The sequence below is a fragment of the Monodelphis domestica genome, chromosome 2 (genome assembly GCF_027887165.1).
Source record: "Monodelphis domestica isolate mMonDom1 chromosome 2, mMonDom1.pri, whole genome shotgun sequence".
In the NCBI taxonomy this organism is placed as follows: Eukaryota; Metazoa; Chordata; class Mammalia; order Didelphimorphia; family Didelphidae; genus Monodelphis; species Monodelphis domestica.
Genome location: NC_077228.1, coordinates 285,200,504 through 285,225,622, shown reverse-complemented (window position 1 = coordinate 285,225,622; position 25,119 = coordinate 285,200,504). Strand labels below are relative to the sequence as shown.

Below are 25,119 nucleotides of genomic sequence, written 5' to 3'. Positions count from 1 at the left end.
TTCTGTTCCCATTCCTTCCATGGCCACCCACTAAAATCCTTTAAGGCCAAACACCTATTCCTCCCCCTCCAAGAAGTCTTTGTAGATTCCAAGAGCTTTCCTTCTTCTGAACTAACAAGAATTCTTCTATTTTCTTCATTCAGGATGACTTATTTTGTATTATATACATCTACCTACAAGTTTTATTTCATCATTATTAGATTAAAAACTCCCTGAGAGCAAAAACTACAGTTTACTAGACCTTATCTTTCTCTTGGGCTCTACCACCGTGTTCATTATATATTATTAATATTTGTTGACAATGAACAAAACTGAATGATATCTAATTATAATTAATTTATTAATAGATATTAATGAAATATTAGATAGGTTTAAAATAATTATCTAATTATGAACAACCCAGATCCTGAAGAAGAGTCAAGATAAGGAGCCTCTTCCCTTTAATGCAGCAGTGGACAAGTGAATAAGCATTTCTATAGCACCTACTGGGTGCCAGGCACTGTGCTAAGTCCTTTACAGTTTATGATTTCATTTGATCCTCACAACAACTCTGTAGGGTAGATGGCTATTATTATACCCATTTTACAAGCGTTTAGTCATGTCTAGCTCTTTAATACTGTCCATGGATTTTTCTTGCCAAAGATTTTGGAGTAGTTTGCCATTTCCTTCTCCAGTGGATTAAGACAAACAGAGGTTAAGTGACTTTCCCCAGGTCACACAGTTTGGAAGTGTCTGAAGCTAGATTTGAACTTGTCTTCCTAACTTCAAGCTCTATCCACTAAGCCAACGATCTCTGGACAAACAGAGGTTAAGTGACTTGCCCAGAGTCACATACTCATCACCTGAGCTGACTAGTTGCCCTTGCAAACCTTTAAGCACTATGTAAATGCCAACTTTTATTATTATTATTAACTATGGCATTTACTTATAATGCCTGTTATTTTAAGGATCTGGTTTAAACAGGTAATTTACTAAGACAGAAAGTAAATGTTGAAAAAATGGCAGATATGTAGTGGCCTTGACTAGACCATTCCCTCTTCTTTTTGTCCTCTCAGCTCCTCTTATCTCTCCAGTTGGAGGCATCATCCAAAAAAATTTAGTTTCAACCTTCAGTAGTTCCATGCCCTCCATTATTGTCTCTGATGTGACTTTCTTACCACTGTGTACCCTGAACACAGAACAAGATTCCCAACTTATTTTCCTCCCACTCCTCCCTGCAAGCCCATGGCTTTAGCTAGAAGGAAAGACAGGAAATAGGAGGAAAATATAAGAAGAGAATGGGAGGGGGAACACTTCAGAGTTCAGGAGAGAGCCTTTCAAGCACCCCCCCACCCCAAGCCACCATGAAGGAGAAGCTAGGGCTCCTCCCCATATTGTGAGGCAGCTGAACTGGGGGGAAAAGAACCCCAAGTTCTACACCCTTCTCCTCCATCAGCTATGCTTGAATCCCTAGCAAAGCACAGAGCCTCTCTGAACCTTCACTTTCCTGATTGATGCAGAGGTATTGGGGAAAATCTTTTTAACAAAAAAATGGAAAAAAAAAACCCAAACCGAAGTCCGTGAGTTAGTTTTATTGATGCTTCTTCTTTTGACACCCACTGTCATTTCTAAATTAATTCCCTAACCTACTCTTAATAACTTCTTATGACAAGAAAAAAACAATGAAGCAAAAACAGTTAATAAATTCACCACAGAATAGCACCAACAACATGGTTCAGTGAAAAGAACTCAGAATCTGGAGTCAGTCGGTCACAGGTTCCAATTCCATCTCTGGTCCTTAGGATCATAAAAGGAAAGCTGGAAGAGATCTTCAAGTCCATATCCTCCAGCTCCTTCATTTTACATATAAGGAAACCAAAGTCCAGGGAGATGCTTTGCCTAAAGTCACAGAGATAGGATATTAATATACAGGTCCTCTGATTCCTCAGCCAGCGTGTTTTTTGTTACATCATGCATGTCAATTAACCCCTTGGGCCTCAGTTTCCTCATCTGTAAAATGAAGGTGTTGGCCTAGAGATGCTCTTCCATCTCTAGACCTATGACTCTATGATGGATGCAACATTCTTCTCACAGTAGTCTTCTTGCTTGGAAAATGACTGAACAAGTTGGAGTATATGATCATTGCTGGTCTATTACTGGAAATAGTGAGGGGAATGGTTTCAGAAAAATCTAGGAAGACACATATGAACCAATGCAAAGTGAGCAGAAATACCGCAGTGATGACCATCTGTGAAAGACTTAGCTACTCTAATCAATAGAATAATCCAAGACATTTATTTTCTTTCTTTAAAAAAAAAATCTTTACCATTTGTCTTAGTATCAGTTCTAAGACAGAAGAGCAGCAAGGGCTATGCATTCAGGATTAAGTGACTTGACTAGGATCACACAGCTAGAAAGTGTCTGATTACAGATTTGAACCCAGGTCCTCCTGACCCCAGACCTGGCACTCTATCCACTGTGCCATCTACTTGCCCTCATTCAAGACTTTTCCTATAGGTTTTGAACAATGATACATGTAAAACCTAGTGGAATTGCTCATTGGCTCTGGGAGTGGGGAGGGAGATGGAGAGGGAAAGAACATGAATCATGTAACCATGGAAAAATATTCTGAATTAACTAATCAATTAAAAAAACTTTTTTAAAGACATTTCCAAAGCTCTCAGGATGAAATGCTATCAAGATAGAGATAGATTTGATGAACTCTAGGTACAGATTGAAGCATAGATATTTTTTTCCTTTTTTTGGCAACATAGCTAATATGGAAATATATTTTGCATGGCTTTTTGTGAAATTGATGTCATAATGCTTGCCTTCTCAATGATTGGGGGAGGGAGAGGTTTTGGAATTCAGAATTTAAAAAAATGAATATTAAATATGGTGTAACTTTTAATGCCTCGCTAATGAGAAGAGGGTGATATGGAAAAACTGAATGTCATTGTGAACTTCATGAACCTATCTTCATCTCTCTGACATCACAGGGTGTTTTTCAAGATCAAAAGCCGTAATGCCCACATGAAGACCCACAGGCAACAGGAAGAACAACAGAGGCAAAAAGCCCAGAAAGCTGCAGTCGCCGCCGAAATGGCAGCTGCTATCGAGAGGACTACTGGGCCAGTGGGACCTGGGTTGATTCCCTTGGACCATCTGAGTTTAATAAAACATGTGGAAGATGTGGACATTCTTGGTGACGATGTCGTCCAGGAGTTGGGAGGTGTCATGGAACAGACTGAAGTCGTGGGCACAGATCTCCTCTTGGATGATGACACCACTCTGCTTCAGGGTGACACAGAACTGTAAAGAACCCCGCGTCTCCGAGAGACAGTTCAGGCCCTTGGAGCTCATCCTTACTGGTCAGGAATCCATGACTGCCTGCTTCATTTGCAACTATTTTAAACTACCTGTTTTTAAAAGGAGTTCCTTTTATTCAGGTCTAAAAAACAAGAAAATCCTTATTTTTTTCCCTTTTCTAAAAAAAAAAAAGAAAGAGAAAGAAAAAAATTTTGTGGGGGGTGGGGGGAAATAAATAATTGGCACAAATATCTTTAAGAAATGTTTCATCTGGGTAATGTTCTCACGAGTTAACTCCTGACAGCTACTGAAGATGGGTCCCCCACCCTACCCTGGCGTTTTGTTGGAAATATCTCAAATCTCAGGCCTCACGTTTGCATTTTTCCCAAAGCTTCCCATATCCCTTCACACGTTCACATGGAGGGTGCTACAGATTTAGGTTGAGGACTCGGGCCACGCAAGAGTCCATATCCCATTATGTCTTTGTAGCTGGATGCAGTAAATTGGGCAAAATGAGTCTTTTTATGTCATTCCTTCAAACACATCCTTGGATAAGTTGAGCCAATGTGAAATGAAGGTCCATCTCCCCGCTGCCTTTCTCGTCAATGGTTCTCTTTACAGGAATCGATGTGCTGTGTATTCTCAGGCTTCTCTCCATTGGGTTCTTAATAAGGCAGTCATTGGCCATTCCCTGAGCTGGGAGGACAGGAACCTGCTTGGGAAGGAAATACTGGTTAGGAGGCTCATATTCAGTGACCTGACCCTCCTGGGGTATTAGACGGGGAGAGGAGGATCCCTGGCTACATGCCTAAAGAAGGGAGGTACACGAATGGAGAAGCGGGGCAGTTCTTCCATTTGTAGGGAAGACGAGCGAGTTGTGGACTCCCAAAGGTAAGGATTTGTCTTAAAAAGGCTTTTCTTTATGGAACATAGTAGCTGGTTGGAGGCTCATATTCCCTTTAGGACCCCTGTTCAGGGGAGCCCAAAATAAGACCTTGGGCCATTTAGAAGTACTGTGAAAACTCATTAGGATTTAGCTTAGGCTCAGATGCTGGACTGAAGTTTACCTCTGCACTAACTATGGGATGGGAAAGGGGTTTGCCAAGCCAACTAGTGGTAATAAATGGGAAATAATTGAGTGAAGGCTCATGGTGATTCCATGCATCCCTTTGGCCACGATGTCCTAGGATTCAGACCCGGAATATACTTAATATGAATGATTTCCTAAAGTAACTTTCAGGATTCTCTCAAGACACAGCTGGGTTCCCCCTTCCCTTGACCCTGACAGCAGTGTTACTGTGCATACTTGAAAGGAATAAATCTTCAACTCTTTTGCAAGTCATTTATAATAGCTCAGATACTTTTCCACTTCAGACAAGACGAACCGTCTTCCATGATACTTAGAGAAACTAGGTAGGTTCCAGGATTGGGACCCAATCTGGTAGGGAACAGAGTTCTCAGACAACCACTGTAAAATAAATGCCATGTGACTTTTTAAACCTTTGGGGGGACTCCTGACCACCTTTCTCCCCACCCATCTTTTCTAATTCTCTTATCTCTGAGGTCCCTGGTTCCTTGTGCCAATCTAGTGAGTGATTGACCCTCATCAGTGGCTTGGCCTTGGACAGGATTAGAGAAGGAGTAAGGGACTTTCAGGAGGGAAGGGCCTGGCCACTTCTTACAGGGGCCTTTCAAAACCCCCAGGTAACGCCTCTCCAGGAAAAGTCATCATCGTCACACAGGCAGCTTGGCCTCATACCTAGCTTGTGCACAAAAACCTCAGAGAATGACAAAAATATAAGCAAATGAGCCTCATTTCAATCAACTGTGCTTTTAAAAAATGGAATTTCCTCGGTTTCTTCTTCCTCTGCTTAATATACATATGTATCTGTATGTATACATACATATATGTATAGTTGTGTGTCATTCATTGCCATTTCAGATCAGTTTTGAGACCTCAGATTTCATGCATTTTTAAATGAACTTTTTTTTTTGCATGTATTGAGGGATTTCTGGCAGTTTCCCCCATGTTGTGAAACTGTTCCAGAACTATTCAACCCAGGATCTTCCATCTACTGAGTGTCACAGTTGGACCAATTATGCCCTTATGTGGATAGGACACAATATTTAGTAGAATAATTCTAAGGTGGCTCTGTTTCTGGGGCCAAGGTCACAGCAGCCTCTGGGATCTGAAAGGATGTCTGTCAAACTTAAAAACACAGAGTTTATAAAAGCAGCGAGTGCATTATTTAAAGATGACCCATATATACCAATTTTCAACATTAAAGAGACAAAACTCAGACGGCACAATTTTATTTAACTTTCCACTTGGCACAATTTTATTTAACTTTCCACTTGGTTCCACATAATACTATTGATGTGAAATAACCAAAGAATTCTCCCCTCCCAGACAGACGGGTCCGGGTCCTGAATTAATATTTCCTGATCGTTTCTACATAAGAGAATCAAATTTGTATGAAAAGAATGCACTTACCCTTTTTACTTTTATTTTTTGTTAAGAAAAAAAAAGATTCTGCCTGCATCAATATCTTGTTTTGGCTTCCTCCCCTCTAAAAGGAAAAAAAAAACACTTCATCTTTAACGGTTAATGATTTCAACAAGGTTGATGTTTACTTTCAGATGTTTTCACTAGTGAATTTAGCCCTCTTTGAGAAAGCTTGTACAGAAAAAGTGAACAGATATATTTTATGGGGAAAAAAAGCCCACCTTATTTTCAGATATATTTAACTGCTGTTATATTTTATTAGCAGAAGGGTGTAAATATTTTCTAGGAGTTCTATTGTAAAGAAGAGTATTTTTGAAAAAAAATTTAATGTATTAAAAAGGAAAACAACATTTTAAAGTTGTGGTTATGTTCAGTTCCTGTTATTACTTCCTGATGTTCTGTTCTCAAAAGTGTTCTCAACGGCTCGTTTGCATGCCTTCTCCTTGCTAGATGTAATTTATTCAAGTTTATGCCGGTTTTGAGTTTGATTTCATGATCTTTGGTGTGTTTGGCTGTATTTTCCCAGCATGCAGTATACTTGGTACATTGCCAAAGCTCTTTGTATGACATATTCATAGTATTTCCTTTTGTGATGTGTTGTGTTTGTGTGTATGTGTGCTTTTTTTTAAAGAAAGAAAAAATAAAGAATTTTATGTCACATTTCAGTCAAAAAGGGACAGTATTTTCTAGTGGATTTTATAATAACATTTTGCTAAAGAAGTCTCCTTGATTTTTTTTTTCCATTTTTGTTAAGGCAAGTCAAAATTCTTTGAAATGGCCAAGGGTTTTTTTGTTTACTTGTTTGTTTTGTTTTTGAGGTTGGAAAGCAAAGTTATATAAACATCCTCTGTAACAAATAAAGATACTTTATAGATTGATCTTTTAAAAAGGTGCATTCCTTAAAAGGTAAAGGTTCAAGATTTTTTTTTTTGCCTAGAGACAGGTTTTTGCAATTTAAAACAGATGACAATAGAATTTTCAGAGATGCCACATTTAAAGAAATGATAACTTGGGGCAGCTAGGTGACTCAGTGGATAGAGCACCAGGCCTCAGTATGGGAAGTCAGGGATTCAGTTGTGGTCTTAAATACTTCCTAGGTGTGTGACCCTGAATATGTCACAACCTCAGTTGCACTAACTATCCCCCACAATGATTTTTACATGATGCAAATTTAGGGATGGGAGGAGGCCAGAAGGGTTCATGGGCCTGTGGTAGGAGGAGGCCAGCACATAGTTCGGGGACACTTGGAAGCCAGGGACAAAGAAAAAAAAGCTGGAAGATCAGGAAGGGGCCCAAGGCCAGACGACACACGGGGACTTGGCCAGAATGGAGAAGGACATCCAGTGAGGCAGATATACTTGGCCAGAGAGTACCTGACACACAGCCCCCAAGGGACTTGAGCTCAGACTGAATAAAGACTGGCACGCTTTGGGCTGACACTGGCAGGTGGGCAGAGTGAGGCAAAGGTCTCTTATCTCAGAGAAGCCAAGGCTATCTTTGGATGGTAACAGAGGTGATGGTTTCTCCATTAGTCTGTTCTGCTTTCGCCTGAAAGATTTTTTTTTTTTGGTTGGTGGGTGGGTGTATGGGAGGCTCAGCTGAGGAGTATGAGAGGAGAGGTTTGGGGTTGTTTTTTTTTTTTTTTGGAAAGTAGATTTCTTTATGTGAAGTTGAATTTGCATAAAATAAAGTTTATGAAAAAGAACTTTATGTATATACAAAGTTAGATATACAAGATAAATGGGAAATCCTTAGCAGAAAGAAGACACTAGCATTCAGAGGGATTAGGGAAGGCTTTCTGTAGGAGGTGGGATCAGTTGAAGGAACCGGGCATGTTTAGCCTAAATAAGGGAAAATTCAGGGGGGCATGATAGTCAGTTCTGTTTGGGTCCAAAAGGCAGAACCAGGAATAATGAACAGAAGTTACTAAGGAGCAGACCTTTGGTTTAATGTCAGAGGAAAGTTCCTCACCATTGAATTGTGTTCATGGCATTTTCTTGGCCAGAAGACAGAGTGGTTTGCCATTTTCTCCTCCAGTGGAATCTTTTGTGAGGCAATCAGAAGCTAGGTGACTTTTCCTGGGTCACCTAGCTAGGAAGTATTTGAGACTGGATTTGTACAAGGGTTTTCCTGATTCCAGGCCCAACACACTATCCATTCTCTGATCCACTTAGCTGCCTCCAAAGGAATTGTCCAAATGAGCTGCCTTGAGAGGTGGTAGAATCTCTCTCCTTGGAGGTCTTTAAGCAGAGGTTGGAAGATCACTTATAAAAAATGGTATAGTAGGGATTCCCTTCCAATTCTCAAATTCTATAACTTTTTTCTGGTGAGTGGATACACTCACATAAAGGACTTTACCCTCCAGTGTTTTTTCTTTGGTAGAATTTTTTTAAAAGACATCATAGATGACAAAGACCTAAATACCTTCTACCTGATGAGAAACAACTTCAGCCCTTTGTCAAAATTTTAAATTATGCACCCCAAAACAAAAACCTTGCAGAGTACCCTAATTTTTGGACACCATTCCACCTCTCTGTGCCCTAAGAAGTTCTTGGGGGGGGGGTCTCCTTTCCTGCCCTCAGCTCTACAGAGGCTTCTTGTATGCAGTAGCAAATCCTATACAGAAGTTACTTGCTGTTGTCATTATGTTATCCTTTAACACCCAATTGTCTAGAGTAAAGGAAAATGATGATCAGTTTCCTCATCTGTAAAATAAAGGGGTTAGAGTGGTCAGCAAGGTCTCCATTACTGTGAATGAGGAATCTCCTGAAGCAGTCACATGAATTTGAATTTATACTATTTGAAGCAATAATAATGTAAGATGAGGTCATTGGTTCCAGCCGAATGGAAATGTGTGAAATTCAAATTAATGCAGCCACTTCAGGGGACTCATTATTTACACTAATTAGGACCTAGCTATATTTCTAATGGCCCTTCAAGGAATCACAAATTAGAAAAAATCTTAACAATCACATAGCTCAACTTTCTCATTTTACAGATGAGGAAACTGAGGCCCCAGTCACATAGCAGAAACCACTTGAATGCAAGTCTTCTATCTCTAAATTCATCATAAGATGCTTCTAAGCTAGCCTTGGAATAGGATAACTAATATGTAACTGTTATAGGGTTTGGAGCACCTAGAGATCAGAATACAAGAAGGCAGCCTCCTGGGAGATCCCTAGGACCAGCTTCTTGGAGAAGGCATTCTGGAGTTCCCTACCACATGATGGGAGCAGCCTCTTTCTATGGGTTGGTAGCTGGATCAAGCTACATCTTTAAACACTGACATAATGGGACATTCTGCTCTCCCCCAAAGTCCAGAAAGAGTGTTAGACCTGTTGACCCACAGCACTATGAATGGAACTGATGGGGGGCACCCTCCATCCTCACCCTCCTTCCTTTCAGCTCCCATGGCCTTAATAAATGGACTTGGGGTTTTTTGTTGTCCTTTTCAGGCTGAAGCAAAGATGTTGGAATCCCTGCCCTGGACTTGAACCCTGGTGTCCTTGGAGGCAGGATTCTAGGCCAGATTTGTAGCCAGTCGCAACAGAGAAATCTTGAGAAGCCAGGATGCTGGTGACTTGAACCTAAGGGAATCTTTGGACTTGGAACTTGGTTATAGCAACTGAACTAAGCTATGAACCCTAATACGCATCCCTTCTCCAGACACTGAGGTGACAGAGGGTTATCCCTTTTGGATGTTGGAGGGAACGTTTATGTTCTTGCTAGATTTGAAATAAATATTCCCTTGTACAAGCTAATCTGTTAAATGGAAATGCAGGGCAGAGGATCCCTACAATTGAAGGGAATATCACAGGAGGAGTCTGAAACCAGTGATAGATTACTACTCACCTCCTTCCACCCTACTTAAACCTTTTTAATGGTACCAGAGAACTCTTATTGGCCAGAGTAGTCAATGCCATATGAGAGTCGGTCAACAAACAGTTCTAAGGACTTTCTTTTTTATGGGTTTTCTAAGTCTATCATGTAAGCTCTTTGAGGGCAGATGCTTTTTGTTTTCTTTCTTTTTGGATATGTAGTTCTGAGTTGAGCAACTACATATCCAAACAGAAAGGGAGGAAAAGGCCCTACTCTTAAGGAGCTTGCATTCTAAAGAGAGAAATCTTAAAAGGAAGCTGGAAAACAGAAAGGGGTTGGAGGAAGAAGGTCCTCTGGGAAAAGCAGAGAGAGTCCTGTGGAGATGAATTAGCAGTGCAACCTAAAGTAGGATGAAAACTTATTTAGTCTGGGCCTCCTCCTTAATATGAAGGTTTGGGGAAGAACTAGTCAATCAGGTGGCAAAGGCCTCTGGAGCAGAGAATAATCCCAATGTGAGAAGTCATCTGGGGAGGATAACACTTTAAAATTTGCAAAGGGATTTGCCTGTCTTATCTTATTTAAGCCTCCTTCCAGTCTCAGGACATAGATGCCCCAGCATCCTCACTGTAGAGATGCAACACCCTTTCCCTGGGTACCATCTCCTCCCCCTCAACTCTGTCCCATAAGTTCAGTTGGAGAAGGGTCTAATAAAGCAGGGTCTCTCACTGAAGCAGTTGGAATGAGGAATTTAAAAATGAAGAGGCACAATCAATTAGATTTACTAGATTCAGACAGCAAATGCCACTTCAAATGAATGATTATGTGGTATCTCAAACATCCTCATCAGGAAGGGAAAAGGAAACCCACACACAAGATTTACACATCGAGAAGGGAGTAGGATCCTTGTTTTTTAAAATCTGTGTCCAGATTGGATAGGGGTGGGGATGTTGATGTGGGGTCATGCAGTTCCCCACATGGCCATAGTGTAGCAACTTCCATGATGGCTTCCCAGTTTCTTCCCTCTGTCCCTCGTTTCCTTCGTTCGTTCGTTCGTTCCTTCCTTCCTTCCTTCCTTCCTTCCTTCCTTCCTTCCTTCCTTCCTTCCTTCCTTCCTTCCTTCTAAATTCCTGGTGGCTTAGTGGGTTGAGAACCAGGCCTAGAGATGGGAGGTCCTGGATTCAAATCAGACCTCAGACACTTCCTAGCTCTGTGACCCTGTCCAAGTCACTTAACCCCTATTGCCTAGCCCTTACCACTCTTTTGCCTCAGAACCAATATACAATATTGATTCTAAGGTAGAAGGGGAAGGGGGGTGGGGAAGAAAAGGAAGGAAGGAAGGAAGGAAGGAAGGAAGGAAGGAAGGAAGGAAGGAAGGAAGGAAGGAAGGAAGGAAGGAGGAGGGAGGGAGGAAGAAAGGATAAGTTCCTATCTCTGACATATATTTTAAAAGTTCCTTCCTTTTCTGGGGTTCTAGGCTGGTCATTAGTGGGGAACAAGTTGTTACTTGCTACCTTTATTTCTAGCTCTACATCTTAAGATGTTTGAGAGCAGAAATTGATTGAGATGAGGTAATAGGGAGTGAGATATTCCTTGATTTACTTATGGTTAGTAAATTAGGAAGTTGGAGCATATAGGGGGTTCAGGAAGGACTAGCACCTCTGGTGAGAGAGCTTGCCAAGTCATTTTAAGAGCTGCTCATCCATCCTTGATGCCTACCATTCACCCAACTTTCACCTGTGGCTCTAAGAAGCTGTACCAGGTTTGGTGGCCACACATCAACCATCTTGGCAGTGGATCAAACCAGGTTGAAGGTAATTGATAGAAAAGTTAGGGAAATGTCTACCCAAAGCATGTGAAGATTTCCCCTGGTAAGATTTGTTCCAATGGCCATGAAAGTGGCTAAAGAAGATGCCAACGTCATCCATTGTATCCCAGGTCATCATGGCCAGTCATTCTGACTTTTTACTTGCCACTGGATTTTGATAACTTTGGGAGAGACTGATAACTTTGTACAACTCTTCCTCACTTCAATCTAATTTACTTGGATATCACTCCCATGATGTCATTGATCCCTTTTGAAAATAAAGAACAAACAATAATTTATGCTGCTATTTGGGACCACTCCTACTAAGTTATTATTAGGAAAAGAGGAAGAGAATTTTTTTTGCTAGTTTTAGCATGAAAGCAAAAAGTAAGAAAGAATTCATAAATACTTGTAGAAAGTATTGCAATTATTTGGCAAGTGCCAAGAGAATGATCTCATGTAAAAATCAAAAAGTCATAAGATACCTTAAGGAATTTTTCCTTGGGATTCTATTTACAAAATGTTCATTTAGATTCCATAGATGAGGGAGAATAACCTTCCCCTATACAAAATTCCTAACAAAGGGGGAAAGGCTATAAAATATATATATGCGCTTATGTATATTCTGTAGTAAGCAATGTAAATTCTTTTACTAAGGTAAGATAGGGCTTATAATTACCAAACTCTAAGAAACATCATCATCATCACCACTAGCAAGAGGTATAGAGCTATAGAGAGCAGACATTGTAGAAAGCCCTGATGAAGCTAAAAATTAGTTGGGCCTGCCACAGGTTCAAGGTACTCTATGGGTTTGAACTTGTAAAACTATTACATCTGGTACCATAGGGCCCAAATGTCCTTTCCCTTACTGTGGTTTCTTCATGCTATTTTGTACTGCATTCATCTCCCTTCTAGACTGCTTACTCAACAAATAGACTCACTAGGTCTATTCTTTTCTGAAGCTCAAATTCTAATGCCATGGGCTGACTCTCTTGTTAATTCACAAAGCTAGACATTTTCCATTTGATAAATGGTCAAAAGATTTGAATAAGCAGTTTTTAATCATCAAGGCTATTAGTATCCATATTAAAAATGCTCTAAATCATTAATAATTTAAAAGATGCATATTAAAACAACTCAGAGGTACCACTTCATACCCATTAGATTGACTAAGAAGAGAGAAAAGGGAAATGACAAATGCTGGAGGGGATATGGGAAATCAGGTACAACAGTGCACTGTTTGTGGAACTGTGAACTAGTCCAATCATTCTAGGAAACAACTTGTAACTATACCCCAAAGGTTATTAAATTGTGTATGTGCTCTTTGAATTAGCAATACTGCTACTAGGGCTATACCCCAAGGAGACCAAAGAAAAGGGGAAAAGACCCATATATGCAAAAATATTTATAGTGGTTCTTTTTGTAGTGGCAAACTCAAGGGATTATTAGTTGGGGGCATGACAACACATTGTAGTATATGAATATGATAGCATTTTAGTATGCTTAAAGAAATAAAGGAGTAATTTCAGAAAAGTCTGGGAAGACATAAATAAACTGATGCAAAGCAAAGTGAGCAGACCTAGAAAAACAATCTATATAGCAATAGCAACATTGTAAAGATAATCAGCTTTGAAAGACTTAATAACTGATCAGTACAATAATCCACACCATTCCAAAGGATTCATAATTAAATATCTCCAGATAGAAAACTGAAGGACTCAGTATAGATTGAAGAACATTTTTTCATTTTTCTTTCCTTCCTTCCTTCCTTCTCTATGATTAATGTGGAAATTAGTTTTGCATAACCATAATATTTGATATTTGTAACAGGTTTTGTTTTTCTTGTCTTCTCATTGAATGGGGTGAGGGAGAAGGGGAGGGATTGAATTTAAAACTGGAAAAAAGAATAAATGCTTGCTGTTTGGTTAGAGATTAACTGGTTCAACCTGCTCATTTTACAGATGAAAAAACTGAGGCCTAGATAGGGAAAGTGATTTGTCCATTATTGCAAGTCAGTTATTAGCAGATGCAGGATTAGAATCCTGAGGTCCTGGCTTCCAGTGTAGTGATCTTTCCTTCATACCCATAACTGGATATATCATTGCTGTGGAAGAAAGCAGTCTTAGATACTATCAACTTCCATCTTATTTTGTAAATGCAGAATGGTTAAAGAGGTTTTATCAGTCACTTCCAGATTTCAGTTGTAATTTATGTCCATTCTTCCTGACCTCAGAAAATGAAATGATGATTGAGGGTATCATACCATGCAGATGTGGCTGCTAATATTCTGTGATATATTTTCCCCTTTTCTTCACAAAATCTGCTCTTCTGAGACCTGAAGGGCAGGTGTTATTTACCTTTAGAATCTCTGCTGGTCCAGATTTTTCTTTTTTCTATATACTATTTCTGTCCTAAATGTGTCAAAGAAAATGAGCATCATGCCTGGGACCATTTAATGAGCCATTTTAATGAAAGAAACTGCACAGAATATCTTATGTTGCTTTGTTGTGGGCCATCTAAAAACAAAAATAATCACCTGTTTCATAGGAAACATGTAAGAAGAAATGTAAAACAGATAGAGAGGGGGCAGCCAGGTGGCTCCATCGATAGAGAACCAGGCCTAGAGATGGGAGATCCTGGGTTCAAATCTGGCCTTAGACACCTCCTACATGTGTGACCCTGGGCAAGTTGCTGAATCCCCATTGCTTACCCCTTACTGCTCTTCTGCCCTGGAACCAATACACAGTATTAATTCCAAGATGGAAGGTAAGGGCAAAGATGACAAAAAAGGAAAATGATAAATATTGGAGAGGCTGAGGGAAAACAGACACACAGATGTGTGACATGGAGCTCTGAATTGGTTCAGTCTCTCTGTAAATCATTTGGAAACTATACCTTCAGTCATCAAATAGTGCATATCCTTTGACCTAGCAATACTAAAAAAAAATCCAAGAAAGAGGAAAAGGGCCCATGATGTACAAGACTAAGCAGTGCTTTTTTTTTTTTGTAATAGGAAAGAACCAGACACTAAGGTGGCACCCATCAGTTAGTGAAGAGCTCAACAAATTATAATACATGAAAGTAGAGAGATAATATTTCATTATAAGAAATAAATGTGACACAATGCAGGGAGCAAGTGAGCAGACCCAGGAAAACAATTTATATAGGAGCAGCAACAAACAACTTGGGGCAACTAGGTGGTTCAATGGTTAGAGGGCCAGGCCTGGAGATGGAAGTTCCTGGTTCAAATCTGTCCTCAGACATTTCCTAACGGTGTGACCTTGGGCAAGTTACTTAACCCCAATCACCTAGCCCTTATCATTTTTCTGCCTTGGAACCAATACTAAGTACTGATTCTTAGACAGAAGATAAAGGTTTCCAAAAAACAAATAGACAACTTTTAAAGTCTTGAATTCTTTGGTCAATGCAATGACCAATGACAATTCCAAAGAAGCAATAATGCATGCTGTCCATCTCATGATAGAGAGATAATAGGCACAGGATAAGACTATTTTTTTTCTCTTTAAAACCCTATCTTTGTCTTAAAATCCATATTAAGTAATGGTTCCAAGACAGAAGAGCAGTGAGATTTGGTGATTGGAATTAAGTGACTTGCTCAAGGTCACATAGCTAGGGCATGAGACATTTATTATTAGACATGACCAAAGTGGGAAATTATTTGCTTAAGAATGCATGTTTAGAGACTTCCGGTCAAGATGGCAGCTTAGAGAAAGCTTAAGTTCAGATCTCCTGAAACCCTTCCTTACCGATCTCAAACCGAATGCTCCTAGGGCAACGAAATTCAAAACGATCAACAGCATAGACCCCGGGAGTCCTCCTCCTGGACCTGGACCTGAACCAAAAGGTACACCCCCCCCCAAAAGCCAGAACCCGAGGCCACTCAGACCTAAGGGGTAGGCAGAAGGAAGGTCCTAGGACCCATTCCCCCCCAACCCAGAGCACCGAGTCCGAGGCAGCAGAGGCAACTTCAGAGCCCCATGGCCTGCTATTCTGAAGGCTGCTTCCTGAAAACAACCTAACCCAGTCGAGGGGGCACTCAGACAGCAGGGAAACAGAGAGACAGGGGAGCTCGTAACCCCCTGGCTGGAACCTTCCATCCGAATCTCAGTTCAACCCAGGGAAAGCTAATCTTCTTATCAGGAGCCCTCGGCTTGAGCTCAGGGAAGCCGTAGCCCCTCCCCCTCAGAGAAGAGGATCTTCGGAAACAACACTAACCCCCAGGGCTGGCAAAAGGACCCTAGGGCCGGCTATTCTGAAGGCTGCTTCCTGAAAACAACCTGACCCAGTTGAGGGGGCACCCAGACAGCAGGGAAACAGAGAGAGAGGGGGGAGCTTGTAACCCCCTGGCTGGATCCCTCCATCTGAGTCTCAGGTCCCTGCCTCAGGGCACACTCAATTCAACCCAGGGAAAGCTAATCTTCTTATCAGGAGCCCTTGCCCAGAGCTCTGGGAAGCCTTGACCCCTCCCCCTCAGAGAGCAGGGTCTTCTGAAACAACAGCAACCCTCAGGACTGGCAAAAGGGCCTCGGGAGCCGACTATTCTGAAGGCCACATCCTGAAAACAACCTAACCCAGTCCAGGGGGCACCCAAACAGCAGGGAAACAGAGAGAGGGGGGGAGCTTGTAACCCCCTGGCTGGATCCTTCCATCGGAGTCTCATGAAAAAAGTCCCTGCCTCAAGGCATACTAAATTCAACTCAGGGAAAGCTAATCTCACTAGGAGCCCTCAGAGCTCCCGGAAGCCGCGGCCCCTCCCCCCGCAGAGTGTAGGCACTGGCCGGCTAAGGCACAGGAACAAGGGCCAAACTAGGCTTAGAGTGTAGAAGTAAGGCAATGGAGAAGCATCAGGAGGGTGCCGAGGAGAGGAGGGCAGTAACAGGGACACACCAGCAACTCCTGGCTTCCCGGGAAGACAGAACAACAACTGCATAGAATGGACAATCTGCCTAGGGCTAAAACCTCTGAACACCAGACAGAGATAAGAAAAGCTAATTCCCCCCCCCCTCCCCACTCAGAAAGAGATGGCAAACTCCACAGAAGCACAAAAGTCCCAAAATTAAAAAAAAAAAAAGCAAAACAAGAAGAAGGGGGCGACTTTGGACACATTTTATGGAGCAAAAATACAAAACACAGAGGAGATAGAAGAGGAAACACAAGCAAATGCTCCGAAACCTTCCAAAGGAAATGGAAACTCTCCACAAACCCATGAAGAATTTGAATCTGAAATGATCAAAAAGATGGAAGTCTTCTGGGAGGAAAAGTGGGAAATAGTGCAAAAGAAATTCGTGCATCTACAAAACCAGTTTGACCAAACTGTAAAAGAAAACCAGGCTTTAAAGCAAGAACTAATAAAGCAAAGCCAAAAGAGCAAGAAATTAGAAGAGAACATAAAATATCTCACTGACAAAGTGACAGATTTGGAAAATAGAGGGAGAAGAGATAATTTAAGAATAATTGGACTTCCAGAAAAGCCAGAAATAAACAGCAAACTCGACATCTTAATACAAGAGATAATCAAAGAAAATTACCCAGAGATTCTAGAACAAGGGGGCAATACAGCCACTGACAGAGCTCACAGAACACCCTCTACACTAAACCCCCAAAAGACAACTCCCAGGAATGTAATTGCCAAATTCCCAAACTCTCAAACAAAAGAAAAAATCCTGCAAGAAGCCAGAAAAAGACAATTTAGATATAAAGGAATGCCAATCAGGGTCACACAAGACCTTGCAAGTTCTACTCTAAATGATCGTAAGGCATGGAACATGATCTTCAGAAAGGCAAGAGAACTGGGACTTCAACCAAGGATCAGCTATCCAGCAAAACTGACTATATACTTCCAAGGGAAAATATGGGCATTCAACAAAATAGAAGATTTCCAACTTTTTGCAGTGAAAAGACTAGAGCTCTGTGGAAAGTTCGATATCGAAAATCAAAGAGCATGGAATACCTGAAAAGGTAAATATGATGGAAAGGGAAAAGGAGAAAAATGTTATCTTTTTCTTTTATTCAAACTCTCTTCTATAAGGACTACATTTATATCAATCTATGTATACTAACACGTGGGGAAAATGTAATGTGTAAATAGGGGGAAAAGAAAGACCAAATAGAATAATCGTTCTCACACAAAGATTCACATGGGAAGGGGAGGGGAAGAAAACTCCTATAAGAAGGAGAGGAAGAGAATTTTTACTTAAACCTTACTCTCAGGGGAATCAACTCTGAGAGGGAAAAACATCCAGATCCATTGGGATCTTGAATTCTATCTTACCCAACAAGGGTAGGGAGAAGGGAAAACCAAGGGGGGGAGGGGGAGAGGGAAAACAAAAGGGGAGGGAAAGAGGGGGGGAAGGGGAGGGAAGAAAAGGGAGGGACTAAAAAGGGAAACATATCAAGGGAGGGGACAAGGGGGACCAATTTAAAGTAAATCACTGGACTAAAAGGTAGAGCGGAAGAAGAAAAGGTTAGAACTAGGGAAGGATATCAAAATGCCAGGGAGTCCACAAATGACAGTCATAACTTTGAATGTGAATGGGATGAACTCACCCATAAAACATAGACGAATAGCAGAATGGATTAGAATCCAAAACCCTACCATATGTTGTGTCCAAGAAACACACATGAGGCGGGTTGACACCCACACTGTCAGAATTAAAGGATGGAGTAAGACCTTAAGGGATAGGGAAGGTAATTATATTTTGTTAAAAGGGACTTTAGATAATGAGGAACTATCACTAATCAACATGTATGCACCAAATAATATAGCACCCAAATTTCTAATGGAGAGACTAGGAGAATTGAAGGAAGAAATAGACAGTAAAACCATATTAGTGGGAGACTTAAACCAACCATTATCAAATTTAGATAAATCAAACCAAAAAATAAATAAGAAAGAGGTAAAAGAAGTGAATGAAATCTTAGAAAAATTAGAATTAATAGACATATGGAGAAAAATAAATAGGGATAAAAAGGAATACAACTTCTTCTCAGCACCACATGGCACATTCACAAAAATTGACCATACATTAGGTCACAGAAACATAGCACACAAATGCAGAAAAGCAGAAATAATAAATGCAGCCTTTTCAGATAACAAGGCAATAAAAATAATGATCAGTAAAGGTACATGGAAAACCAAATCAAAAACTAATTGGAAATTAAACAATACGATACTCCAAAATTGTTTAGTTAAAGAAGAAATCATAGAAACAATTAATAATTTTATCAAGGAAAATGACAATGGTGAGACATCCTTTCAAACCTTTTGGGATGCAGCCAAAGCGGTAATCAGAGGTAAATTCATATCCCTCAGTGCATATATCAACAAACTAGGGAGAGCAGAGATCAATCAATTGGAAATGCAAATAAAAAAACTCGAAAGCAATCAAATTAAAACCCCCCAGCATAAAACCAAACTAGAAATCCTAAAAATTAAGGGAGAAATTAATAAAATTGAAAGTGATAGAACTATTGATTTAATAAATAAGACAAGAAGCTGGTACTTTGAAAAAACAAACAAAATAGACAAAGTAGTGGTCAATCTAATTAAAAAAAGGAAGGAAGAAAAGCAAATTAACAGCATCAAAAATGAAAAGGGGGACAGCACCTCTGATGAAGAGGAAATTAAGGCAATCATTAGAAATTACTTTGCCCAATTATATGGCAATAAATACACCAATTTAGGTGATATGGATGAATATATACAAAAATACAAACTGCCTAGACTAACAGAAGAGGAAATAGAATTCTTAAATAATCCCATATCAGAAAATGAAATCCAACAAGCCATCAAAGAACTTCCTAAGAAAAAATCCCCAGCGCCTGATGGATTCACCAGTGAATTCTATCAAACATTCAGAGAACAGTTAATCCCAATACTATACAAACTATTTGACATAATAAGCAAAGAGGGAGTTCTACCAAACTCCTTTTACGACACAAACATGGTACTGATTCCAAAACCAGGCAGGTCAAAAACAGAGAAAGAAAACTATAGACCAATCTCCCTAATGAATATAGATGCAAAAATCTTAAATAGGATACTAGCAAAAAGACTCCAGCAAGTGATCAGAAGGATCATTCACCATGATCAAGTAGGATTTATACCAGGGATGCAGGGCTGGTTCAACATTAGGAAAACCATCCACATAATTGACCACATCAACAAGCAAACCAGCAAGAACCACATGATTATCTCAATAGACGCAGAATAAGCATTTGATAAAATATAACACCCATTCCTATTAAAAACACTAGAAAGCATAGGAATAGAAGGGTCATTCCTAAAAATAATAAACAGTATATATCTAAAACCATCAGCTAATATCATCTGCAATGAGGATAAACTAGATGCATTCCCAATAAGATCAGGAGTGAAACAAGGATGCCCATTATCACCTCTACTATTTGATATTGTACTAGAAACACTAGCAGTAGCAATTAGAGAAGAAAAAGAAATTGAAGGCATCAAAATAGGCAAGGAGGAGACCAAGTTATCACTCTTTGCAGATGACATGATGGTCTACTTAAAGAATCCTAGAGATTCAACCAAAAAGCTAATTGAAATAATCAACAACTTTAGCAAAGTTGCAGGATACAAAATAAACCCACATAAATCATCAGCTTTTCTATATATCTCCAACACAGCTCAGCAGCAAGAACTAGAAAGAGAAATCCCATTCAAAATCACCTTAGACAAAATAAAATACCTAGGAATCTACCTCCCAAGACAAACACAGGAACTATATGAACACAACTACAAAACACTCGCCACACAACTAAAACTAGACTTGAGCAAATGGAAAAACATTAACTGCTCATGGATAGGACAAGCCAATATAATAAAAATGACCATCCTACCCAAACTTATTTATCTATTTAGTGCCATACCCATTGAACTACCTAAATACTTCTTCACTGATTTAGAAAAAACCATAACAAAGTTCATTTGGAAGAACAAAAGATCAAGGATATCCAGGGAAATAATGAAAAAAAAAAACACATTTAATGGGGGCCTTGCAGTCCCTGACCTTAAACTATATTACAAAGCAGCAGTCTTCAAAACAATTTGGTACTGGCTAAGAAACAGAAAGGAAGATCAGTGGAATAGACTGGGGGAAAGTGACCTCAGCAAGACAGTATACGATAAACTCAAAGATCCCAGCTTTTGGGACAAAAATCCACTATTCGACAAAAACTGCTAGGAAAATTGGAAGACAGTGTGGGAGAGACTAGGAATAGATCAACACCTCACACCCTACACCAAGATAAATTCAAAATGAGTGAGTGACTTAAACATAAAGAAGGAAACCATAAGTAAATTGGGTAAACACAGAATAGTATACATGTCAGACCTTTGGGAGGGGAAAGGCTTTAAAACCAAGCAAGACATAGAAAGAATCACAAAATGTAAAATAAATAATTTTGACTACATCAAACTAAAAAGCTTTTGTACAAACAAAACCAATGTAACTAAAATCAGAAGGGAAACAACAAATTGGGAAAATATCTTCATAGAAACCTCTGACAAAGGTTTAATTACTCAAATTTATAAAGAGCTAAATCAATTGTACAAAAAACCAAGCCATTCTCCAATTGATAAATGGGCAAGGGACATGGATAGGCAGTTCTCAGATAAAGAAATCAAAACTATTAACAAGCACATGAAGAAGTGTTCTAAATCTCTTATAATCAGAGAGATGCAAATAAAAACAACTCTGCGGTATCACCTCACACCTAGCAGATTGGCTAACATAACAGCAAAGGAAAGTAATGAATGCTGGAGGGGATGTGGCAAAGTAGGGACATTAATTCATTGCTGGTGGAGTTGTGAACTGATCCAACCATTCTGGAGGGCAATTTGGAACTATGCCCAAAGGGCGACAAAAGAATATCTACCCTTTGATCCAGCCACAGCACTGCTGGGTCTGTACCCCAAAGAGATAATGGACAAAAAGACTTGTACAAAAATATTCATAGCTGCGCTCTTTGTGGTGGCCAAAAACTGGAAAACGAGGGGATGCCCATCAATTGGGGAATGGCTGAGCAAATTGTGGTATATGTTGGTGATGGAATACTATTGTGCTAAAAGGAATAATAAAGTGGAGGAGTTCCATGGAAACTGGAACAACCTCCAGGAAGTGATGCAGAGCGAGAGGAGCAGAACCAGGAGAACATTGTACACAGAGACTAATACACTGTGGTATAATCGAATGTAATGGACTTCTCCATTGGTGGTGGTGTAATGTCCCTGAACAATCTGCAGGGATCTAGGAGAAAAAAACACTATTCATAAGCAAAGGATAAACTATGGGAGTGGAAACACCAAGGAAAAGCAACTGCCTGACTACAGCAGTTGAGGGGACATGACAGAGGAGAGACTCTAAATGAAACTCTAATGCAAATATTGACAACATAGAAATGGGTTCGAATCAAGAACACATGTGACACCCAGTGAAATCACGCGTCAGCTATGGGGGGGAGGGAGAGGAAAAGAAAATGATCTTTGCCCTTAATGAATAATGCTTGGAAATGATCAAATAAAATATTATTTAAAAAAAAAGAATGCATGTTTAGGGGGCACCTGGGTGGCTCAGGGGATTGAGAGCCAGGCTTAGAGATGGGAGGTCCTAGGTTCAAATCTGGCCTCAGACACTTCCCAGCTGTGTGACCCTAGGCAAGTCACTTGACCCCCATTGCCTAGCCCTTACCACTCTTCTGCCTTGGAGCCAATACATAGTATTGACTCCAAGATGGAAGGTAAGAATTAAAAAAAAAAAGAATGCATGTTTATACTTAGCAATAGCATGACTTGGTTTTTACACCCAAAGAGTTAAGAAACAAAAAGGGAAGCAGCTATATTAACAACGACCAAAATATTTAAAGCAGCTCTTTTCATGGGGACAAAGAATTAGAAAGTAAGAGGATATTCATTAATTTACTGAATAATTTAAGGTACATGATTATAATGTAATACTATTGTACTGTAGGAAATGATGAGCAGAAGCTTAGAAAAACCTAGAAAGACTTATAGGAACTGAAGCAGAGGGAAGTAAAAAAAGAGGGAGAACATTGTTCACACTGTGAACAGGATGACCAACTATGAATAAGTTAACTATTCTCAGCAATACAATTATCCAAAACAATCCGAAACGGCTCATGATAAAAAATGCCATCTATTTTCAGAGAAGGAACTGATGGAGTTTGAATACAGACCCAAACAAACTTTTTTCACTTCTTTTCTTAATTTTTTTGTTTCCTTCCACAAAAGATCAAAATGGAAAAATGTTTACACAATTGCTAATATAAAATCAATATCAGTTTGCTTACTATTTCTGCAGGGAGAAAGGAGGGAGAGAATTCAAGACTCAACATTATTTTTTTAATGTTAGGAATTGTTTTATTTGTCATTGGGGGAACCAAATCAAATTAAATTATTTTCTCAACAAAATTAAAATAAGAGAAAAGAAAAACCAACCCAATGCATATTTGTTTGTTTTTAATTGGAAAGGAGAAGTTGAAAGGAAGAGATAAGAAATGCTTAATTAACATAAAAGAAAAGTTACATTAGAAAATCAAATACAGACCTCACAGGTGACAGGACAAGGGAGTCAGAGTAACATACATTTGATCCATAAGTGAATGAATAGTCCTTTGACTTGACTTGACTTGACATTGGAAAGGAGATTATCATTCTAATGGGTTGGAGTCCAAAAAAGGCAAATAAGTTATGACTATTGTTAGGCATTTTCATATTTTATGTCAGAGACTAGATGTTATTGAAAGAGAACTGGAGGAACTACAGGGCTGAGAGCTGAAAGATATAGGCAGGCAGCTCCTGCCTGCATGGATAGGATTGAAAGGAAAGAGGACAAGCCTACTAGTTCCTGTGTAGACACTGTATTGCTAGGTTGGGGTTGGAGTGCTATCTGGTGGTATAAGTCAATATTGCATCACTCATAACCATCCAAATTCCAAGCCCTGTTGCTTTGTCTGTCTATCTATTTGCCTTTTCACCTCCTTCTGTTCATGTGCCGCACAGATTCTTGTGGTGAGAAGCACTCCTTTCTTTACAGTTCTATTTTATATAATGGACTGGGTTCTAGAAGTTGAAATCAGTCAGTCAAGAAGCAATTACTACATGCTTGCTAGTCAATAAGCATTTATTATTTTATTTATCATATTATGTGGCAGTCACTGTGCTGAGTGCTAGGGATGTGAAGAAAGACAAAACTAGTTCTTGCCCTCGAGATGCTCATATTATAATGGAGGAGAGAACATATGAAACATATCTTTAAGGCAGAATAGTTAGAAAGTCATTTCAAAGGGGAAGGCACTGAAGTGGAGAGAGTCAGAAAGACCTGAGTTCCAAATTAGCCTCAGATATTTACTAGCTGTATGACCCTGGGCAAATCACTTAACCTCTGCCTGCCTCAGGTTCCTCATCTATAAATGGGGGATAATAATAGTATCCATCTCAGAGTTGTTGGGAGGATCAAATGGGATGATATTTGTAAGAGTGCTAGAAAAACCCTGGTTGTTAATAATAGTCTAGGGGACAGGGAAAGACCTCATGAAGAAGGTGGATTAATCTGAGTCTTGAAGGAAGAAAGGGAAATCTAATCAAGAGACGGAGAAGGGGCAGAACATTCCAGGGATAGGGAGGCAGCCAGTACAAATTCACAGAGATGAGAAATGGACTGTCCTGTTAGAGGAACTGCAAGTAAGCCAATTTAACTAGATTGCAAAGTGCTTGGAGAGATTAAAGAATAAGAAGACCGTAAATATAGGAAGGAGTCAAAGTACTTTCTTCATGTGGTGAAACAACAGAGTCAAAACTAGAGCCAAGGTTTCCTGACTTTGAGCTATTCTTTTACCATGACACTGATCCATGAATGGGTAGGAAAGAGAAGCTTCTCTTCCTGTTGTACTTTTGCGTGGGGTGATTCGCTCTAGTTTGGTCTTTTCCAGAGTCCCCTGGATTCCTACACTGGCATCCAGTTCCCTAGATCTTTAAGGTCACAAAAGTGTTAGGAACTTCTGAGCCCTTGGGTGACTGAGTTGCTATGGTTCCAGTGTTATGGTCACTGCTGCTCTCCATGGACTCTAAAATCCCTAGTGTGAATTTCTGACTATTCTTGGGTTTTCTGACCACTTTGGGGTTTTCCTGGGGAGGCCTCTTCTCTTGCTATCTCTGGATTAAGTCTCCAGGTGTCTCTGGTACATCTCTGATTGTGTCTGGAAGGCTACTAGCATCTTTGCTTGTGCCGGTACTAGGTTATCTCCTACCCCCATTCCTTGTTGCCCTATGCTTCTGGTTGACTTCTTGTGTACTTCTGTGTGAGAGAAGTCACTTTCTCTAGTTTCTCAGTAGAGTTCTTATTTATTATTCAGTCTAGTATGAATTTCAGGTTTTTGCTAAAATAGTTATGTGGAAATTAGGTGATCTTCCATCTTGTAAGTCTATCTCCAGGATTTAGTGCAAGGCTTGATACTTAGTACATGCTTAATAAATGCTTTTTCATCTATTAGTTTATGAACAATACAAAGTTACCAATACAGGTATACCTTGTTTTATATAATAGATGTGTACTGAGCAGGAAAAAAATTCTTGAGCCCAGATCCTAGACCCAGAGTCCTGAGTTTACAAATGTAGCCATGTCAGCCCATTTCTTAGCCCTTA

At 39.8% G+C, this 25,119-nt stretch overlaps 1 protein-coding gene across 11 annotated transcripts in view; it reads left to right on the top strand.

Moving 5' to 3' along the window:
• TRERF1 (transcriptional regulating factor 1) overlaps positions 1 to 6,454 on the top strand; it is a 319,667-nt gene extending 313,213 nt beyond the window's left edge. For all 11 annotated transcript variants that reach the window (XM_016431075.2, XM_056818241.1, XM_056818246.1 and 8 more), the window contains one exon: positions 2,979 to 6,454. In XM_016431075.2, coding sequence (XP_016286561.2) covers positions 2,979 to 3,297 — 319 coding nt within the window. In that variant the 3' untranslated portion in view covers positions 3,298 to 6,454. The remainder of the gene's footprint in view (positions 1 to 2,978) is intronic.
• Positions 6,455 to 25,119: the final 18,665 nt, after the last annotated feature.